Below are 7,500 nucleotides of genomic sequence, written 5' to 3'. Positions count from 1 at the left end.
TGCATTATAGTGTGAAAGGGGCTAGAAGACTACTGACCAAAGTCCATGCGGTCCTTCTGGTTCCTCTGCAGTAGTCCCAGCAGCAGGTCAGCCAGCTGAGGAGACGTCTCACGCGGGATGCTGAGGAGAGGAGAGGAGAGGAGAGGAGAGGAGAGGAGAGGAGAGGAGAGAGAGGAGAGGATGAGGAGAGGAGAGGATGAGAGGAGAGGAGGAGGAGGGGAGGGGAGGGGAGAGGAGGGGAGAGGAGGGGAGAGGAGGGGAGAGGAGGGGATGGGAGAGGAGGAGGAGGGGAGAGGAGAGGAGAGGAGAGGAGAGTGAGGAGAGGAGGAGGAGGGAGGAGGAGAGGAGAGGAGCGGAGAGGAGAGGAGGGGATGGGAGGAGGGGATGGGAGAGGAGAGGAGAGGAGAGGAGAGGAGAGGAGAGGCGAGGAGGAGAGGGACGTAGAGGAGAGGAGGAGAGGAGAGGAGAGGCGAGGAGAGGAGAGGAGAGGGACGTAGAGGAGAGGAGGAGAGGAGAGGAGAGGCGAGGAGAGGAGAGGAGAGGAGAGGAGAGGAGAGGAGAGGAGAGGAGAGGGACTTAGAGGAGAGGAGAGGAGACAAGAGGAGAGGAGAGAGAGAGGACGAGAGGAGAGGAGAGGAGAGGAGAGGGGAGGGGAGGAGAGGAGAGGAGAGGAGAGTAGAGGAGAATGAAGAGGAGAGGAGATGAGAGGAGAGGAGAGGAGATAGGAGAAAGGACAGGAGAGGAGAGGAGAGGAGAGTGGAGAGCGGAGGAAAGGAGAGTGGAGAGTGGAGAGGGGAGAGGGGAGAGAGGAGGAGAGGGAGAGGAGAGGAGAGGAGAGGAGAGGAGAGGAGAGGAGAGGAGAGGAGACAGGAGATGAGACAGGAGATGAGACAGGAGAGGAGAGGAGAGGGGAGAGAGGAGAGTGGAGAGGGGAGAAAGGAGAGGAGAGAAGAGTGAAGAGGGACGAGAGGAGAGGAAGAGGGAAGAGAGGAGAGGAGAGGAGAGGAGAGGAGAGGAGAGGAGAGGAGGAGAGGGAAAGAGAGGAGGGAGGAGAGGAGAGGCGAGGAGAGGAGAAGAGAAGAGAGGAGAGGAGAGGCGAGGAGGAGAGGGAAGAGGAGAGGAGGAGAGGAGAGGAGAGGCGAGGAGGAGAGGGAAGAGGAGAGGAGGAGAGGAGAGGAGAGGCGAGGCGAGGCAAGGAGAGGCGAGGAGAGGAGAGGAGAGGAGAGGAGAGGCGAGGCGAGGAGAGGAGAGGCGAGGCGAGGAGAGGAGAGGAGGAGAGGAGGAGAGAAGAAAAGAGAAGTGAAAAGGAGAGGAGAGAGGAGAGGATAGGAGAGGAGAGAAGAGAAGAGAGGAGAGGAGAGGAGAGGAGAGAAGAGAGGAGAGGAGAGAAGGAAGAGGAGAGGGTAGAGGAGAGAGGGAGAGGGAGAGAAAGAGGGGGGAGCAGAGGGGAGAGGAGAGAGGAGAGGAGAGGAGAGGAGAGGAGAGGAGAGGAAAGGGGACAGGAGAGGGAGATGAGAGGAGAGGAGAGGAGAGGGCAGAAGAGAGGTGAAGAGGAGAGGAGAGGAGAGGAGAGGAGAGGAGAGGAGAGGAGAGGAGAGGAGAGGAGAGGAGAGGAGAGGGGAGAGAGGAGAAGAGAGGAGAGGAGAGGAGAGGAGAGGAGAGGAGAGGAGACTTTATCGCCGGAAGTGGAGCACTGTTATATTACTATACGCTAATATTCTCATGAATCATATCTGGAATCTCTCTTTCTCTATGTAATCCGTCTCCTCTCTCTTAGTATATATGTCCTTCTATACTCTGTCTGTCTGTCTGTCTGTCTGTCTGTCTGTCTGTCTGTCTGTCTGTCTGTCTGTCTGTCTGTCTGTCTGAATACCCCCACCCTGTCTGAATACCCCCACCCTGTCTGTCTGTCTGTCTGTCTGTCTGTCTGTCTGTCTGTCTATCTGTCTGTCTGTCTGTCTGTCTGTATCTGCTTCTCCTAGTCACTGGCTCTCTTCCTCCTGTTCTCTCTCCCTTGCGCTCGCTCTCGCTCTCCCTTGCTCTCTCTCGCCCTCACACAATGACACTGACAAATGCGCTCATTATCTCTCGATTTCTTTCTCTTCTCTACACCCGTGCGGTGCGAGCCTTTGCGTGGGCAGATGAAAATGAGCACTTATTACTGAGCTGTAATATCAGGAGACGGCAACAGAGGAGGACAGCAGAGAGAGAGATGAGGAGAGAAGTGGCTTGTTGTCAGGTGCACATGTGGTAAACTTACTTTGGCACCAGTGACTTGTTTTTCTCATAGAACATCCTCAGGTCTTGCGGGCTGTTTGCCTGTTGAGGAGTTAAAAAAATATATTATTATAAAAGTTATTATTAGAAAATCTAGAGTGCCTAATACAGTCATTTATTAGCATAGACAAGCTGTCTGATGACCAATATCCTATGATTTAGTGGTTGCCTCAGGACCAAGAGAGAATCAAGATATATTGAGCCAGTACATTTCTAGGCATTTCTCAGACCAATTTGATTTAAAGGGACACTGCGTGAGATTTTTAGTTGTTTATTTCCAGAATTCATGCTGCCCATTCACTAATGTTACCTTTTTCATAAATATTTACCACCACCATCAAATTCAAAGTGTTCATTATGTCTGGAAAAATTGCACTTTTCATACATGAAAAGGGGGATCTTCTCCATGGTACGCCATTTTGAATTTCCTGAAATAGCCATTTTTAGCAGTAAAATTGACTGTATTTGGGTCATACTGGAAAATACTAGTCTATAACTTAGTGTACTTTCATGAAAAGATCAAATTTGGCAATAGGTAACCCAGTTTCAATGAGCAGCATAGTTGCAGTATCTTTTTTGGCCATTTCCTGCACAGAGTCCCTTTAAGCACAAAGACTAGAAAAATGAAGTGGTATAACTGAGTGTGTGTGCGCGTGGTGTGCATGTGTACGTGGTGTGCGCGTGTGTCCTTGTGGTTTGAAATCTATACTCCTGTGTGTGTATACACCGTCTCTTACCTGGAAGGGTGGCTTCCCCACCAGACACTGGTAGATGACAGTGCCGATGCTCCACAGGTCAGCTTTGGCATCGTAGTTCTGGGACATGATCACCTCCGGGGCCTGGAGAGAGAGAGAGAGAGAGAGAGAGAGAGAGAGAGAGAGAGAGAGAGAGAGAGAGGGGTCAAAAGGTCATGACTGCTACAAAATGGCTTCCAGTCATTGCAGACTGCATCTGATTCCAACCCATTCATTTGTTCCCCATATCTAAGGGGATCGCAACAACCATCACTCCCAAGTTCACTACAGCGCACAACACGCCCCAAGAAAACAAAATGTAATTCACAAGCTACATAGCGCAGTACTGGCTTGTGCGTGCTGGGGACAGTGGTCCACACACTGGTATAAATGCTCCCGAATGTGACTTTGCTTCAGATCTCCAAAACATTGTGCCAACAATTAAGTCACGTTTGGGATCTACCAGTGAGGACCTTCGTTATGTAAACATAACACGTAAACATTTCCCAGGCATGTATCGGTGGTTGCTGCTTCTGCACGTGCTCACCATGTACATGGGGGATCCGCACAGCGTGGCCGCCATCATATTGCTCTGGAGGTAGCGTGCGAAGCCAAAGTCGGCTGTAGGGGCAGAGCAACAAACACACACAACAAAAGCACGTCGTCACCACGTCTGTGTTATTATTAGTAACACCGCCGTCCATTGTTTTAAGTGTCTGCCAGCCTTGGAGGAGACCTGCAGTAGACCAGACCACAGGCAGGAGGGTATGTATGGAAACTATGCAATGAAAACATACTGTAATGTAGCATGAAAACAAAGAGACATGCTCAAAAGAAAACAGCTGATCACTGATATGAGGTTCAGGTCTAGGTTGAGGTCACCTAAATGGTTTCGAGTGGGTAAACCAGGTTTGGCTGTTTATGAGGAAAGACACCCTTTTCACTATGCGGCTTTAGGTGTTATTGTGTGTTAAATGTTCAATGTGAAATGTTATTCATTATGTTATTACTCTAATCACTTACTGTTACTTTAAAATACAGGAGAACACAACAAATGAACAAATGAAGTGGGGTCTTCTTTGTAGCACGGAGGCTTGGGTTGAGAAACACAACTCCCCCTCCTCCGTGCGTGTGTGACTAATTACCGATCTTGATGCGGATGCCGCTGATGCCGGCCTTCTTGCGGCCGACGCAGGAGAGCAGGATGTTCTGGGGCTTGAGGTCGCGGTGGATGATGCCCTTGCTGTTCAGGATGCGCATGGCCGCCGAGATCTGCTGCAGGAAGATGCGCAGTGTGTCCTCACGCAGGGTCCCCTTGGCTGGAGAGAGGGATGGACAGGGGGAGGAGGGATGAGAGAGAGAGAGAGAGAGAGAGAGAGAGAGAGAGAGAGAGAGTGAGAGAGAGAGAGACAGAGAGAGAGAGAGAGAGAGAGAGAGAGAGAGAGAGAGAGAGACAGAGAGAGAGAGAGAGAGAGAGAGAGAGAGAGGGAGAGGGAGAGGGAGAGGGAGAGAGGGAGTAAGAGAGACCGAGGGAGGGGGGAAGAGAAAGACAGAAAGACGGAGGGAAGGGAGGGAGGGAGGAAGGGACAGAAAGACAGGAAGGGAGGGAGGGAAAGAAAATATTTCTTTTTGTTAGGTTTTTTTTTTAGCTTTTTTTACACTTTGTTCATACACAATACACAAACAAAATACCACACACCATCCATTACGTGTGCAACTGCTCACAACATCTCTGTCATTCAGAGCTTCTTCAGGAGATTTTCAACTTTGCGTATACAACACTGGACAAAAATATGAGGAAACGAGTGGGAGAGAGGAATGGGAAGGAGGGATGAGTCCTGAACCATCAAACCCTTCTGTCTGGCCCTACCGTGGCGCAAATGGTAGGGCACTCATTTGCTATGCGGCCGACCCGGGTTCGAGTCCCAGCCTGGGTCCTTTGACGACCCTTCCCCATCTCTCTCTCTTCCCACTCACTTCCTGTCATTATCTTCACTATCCTGTCAAATGAAGGCAAAAAAAGCCCCAAAATAAATATATATAAACCTGCTGTCTGGATTACGGAACTCGATCCTGTCTGTACTGTAGAACCCTGGTAGGAAATGCATTTACAGTGCTGCCTACTGGCTTTTGCACAACACCTTTTCCTTACTCATAATGGTTCTGGCTCTCTAAAATTCTTCGGTGCTCAGCTCACATCATTGATTTGATGGACTTGTGTTTCACTGCAGTTCTGCACTGGATGTATTTGTCATTAGATGGCCAATGTGGCAGCGCTCCTCGGCTGCTTAATGCATATCTGACATGTGACAAGCCCCTCGGGCTTGGCCCTGCGTCAGCAGCACCCAGTGTGTGTGTGTGTGTGTGTGTGTGTGTGTGTGTGTGTCCAACCCCAATGCGCGTGTGTGCGTGTGTGTGTGTGTGTGTGTGTGTGTGTGTGTGTGTGTGTGTGTGTGTGTGTGTGTGTGTGTGTGTGTGTGTGTGTGTGTGTGTGTGTGTGCGTGCGTGCGTGCGTGCGTTGAGATGGCCAGATTCAGTGGTTCCTCAGTCAGTCTTCCACAGCTCTGGCAAGAGGACTCGTATCATGTGGAACAGGCCACGACATAACACAGACACCATCTTGCTCTTAGAAGAAGGTGATTTCACACACTAACATACACGCACACAGACATTACATTACATTCAGCAAAAGGTTTCATCCAAAGCAAAGACAAAGACACAGACAGACATGCACATGTACATACACTCACAGACTCACACACACAGACTCACACAGACTCACACACAGAGAGTCACTCACTCACGCACGCAGGCAGGCACGCACGCACGCAGTCTGTGGACTGCTGTGGGGACCGTCAGCATTGCTTTTTCACTGATGCAACTGCAGCACAATCGAAGGAATTTCAGGCAGGCAGGCAGCTGGGGCTAGCCGTAGCCATCTCCCTGCTGAGCTGATATTCCTTCCCTACAGCTGTGCCTGTGTGTGTGTGTGTGTGTGTGTGTGTGTGTGTGTGTGTGTGTGTGTGTGTGTGTGTGTGTGTGTGTGTGTGTGTGTGTGTGTGTGTGTGTGTGTGTGTGTGTGCGTGCGTGCGTGTGCATGTGTGTGTGTGTGTGTGTGTGCTTTTTGGATGAGTGTGTGTTTGGTGTGTGCGTCTCCATGTCTCTGTCTCCAGCTGTGTGTTTGTGTGTGTATGACTCATCCTAGACACGCTACTTCTGGCGTACATACCCAACACACTCAAACACAAAGCCGTTATGTAACCAGCTTCTAGCTGCTATTTTGGTGAAATAATTGATATTTGTTGCTATTATTATTATTGAAATAAAACAGCAATGGATTATGTGTAAACATCCAAATCAGTGAGCTGCCTGGCAGCCTGCTCAGCGAGCTGGTGATTGAGTGATGTTGTTTGCCGGTACCCAATAGTCCATAATCTGCTGAGCTGGTAACACACAGATTATTTTGGTGAAATAATTGATATTTGTTGCTATTATAATTGAAATAAAACAGCAATGGATTATGTGTAAACATCCAAATGAGTGAGCTGCCTGGCAGCAGCTCAGCGAGCTGGTGATTGAGTGATGTCGTTTGCTGGTACGGTACCCAATAGTCCCTAATCTGCTCAGCTGGTAAGAGGATTCTCACTGTTGCTGTGCTGCGGCCAATAATGTTTACACAGCAAGTAAATTACAATCACAACACACACACACACAAACACACACACACACACACACGCACAGAGTTAGGATCTCACCAGATCATAATGGATTTGGCCTTTTTGTTTTGTTATTAGTGTTCAATTTCCTATTTTTGCATCTTACTACCGATTTCATTTTTGTTCTAGTAACTCACATAGAGTCTATGAGATATCACATGAATTGTGCATGTCACATTTGACTTGACTTCACTTGAATTGCTTGAGAAATGATTGTCCGTTTTTACGACTCCCCTTCCCCTTCACTAACTGCCACCAAACCCAAACACACACACACACACACACACACGCACACACGCACACACGCACACACGCACACACGCACACACGCACACATAACAGTCCTTCACTGGTTGGCACTGTTGTATAATTGCGTCCATGTTGTGTAATGTTGGTCAGGGACGACTGACTGAAGTGAACTGAGCTGAGCTGAAGACAGACTGTACCAATGCACCTGACGTGGGAGAGCATTCACCTGTGCAGACCAACTTGCTGATAACACCAGCGAGGCCAATAGTGCATTGCACACAGTAGAGAACACAACAGCTCACAGGTCTGACAAACAGGCTGCAATGGAAACACTGGCACTGACACATAGAACTATTAACCAGGAGTCAAGTCCATGGCCTGATCTCCCTCTCTTCCCGTCTCTTTGTCTCGGTCTCTCTGTCTCTGTCTCTGTGCCATCAATAGTCAAACCAACCAACTGGTATTATCATTCTCAAACGTCCACACTACAGTTTACCTTTCAAGTCTATTAGAGTCAAAGTCAA

The 7,500-nt window shown here is 49.3% G+C and overlaps 1 protein-coding gene across 4 annotated transcripts in view; it reads right to left on the bottom strand.

Moving 5' to 3' along the window:
• The window catches only part of ulk2 (unc-51 like autophagy activating kinase 2), a 66,094-nt gene that overhangs the window by 32,554 nt on the left and 26,040 nt on the right, over positions 1–7,500 (bottom strand). For all 4 annotated transcript variants that reach the window (XM_063205586.1, XM_063205587.1, XM_063205588.1 and 1 more), the window contains exons 6-10: positions 4,157–4,330; positions 3,559–3,632; positions 3,015–3,116; positions 2,261–2,319; positions 38–120 (exon numbers count right to left, since the gene is read on the bottom strand). In XM_063205586.1, the coding sequence (XP_063061656.1) occupies positions 38–120; positions 2,261–2,319; positions 3,015–3,116; positions 3,559–3,632; positions 4,157–4,330 (492 nt within the window). The remainder of the gene's footprint in view (positions 1–37; positions 121–2,260; positions 2,320–3,014; positions 3,117–3,558; positions 3,633–4,156; positions 4,331–7,500) is intronic.

Source organism: Engraulis encrasicolus, chromosome 8 (assembly GCF_034702125.1).
Source record: "Engraulis encrasicolus isolate BLACKSEA-1 chromosome 8, IST_EnEncr_1.0, whole genome shotgun sequence".
In the NCBI taxonomy this organism is placed as follows: Eukaryota; Metazoa; Chordata; class Actinopteri; order Clupeiformes; family Engraulidae; genus Engraulis; species Engraulis encrasicolus.
The sequence above is the reverse complement of the archived record's forward strand: the minus strand, read 5'-3'. Positions and strand labels throughout refer to the sequence as shown.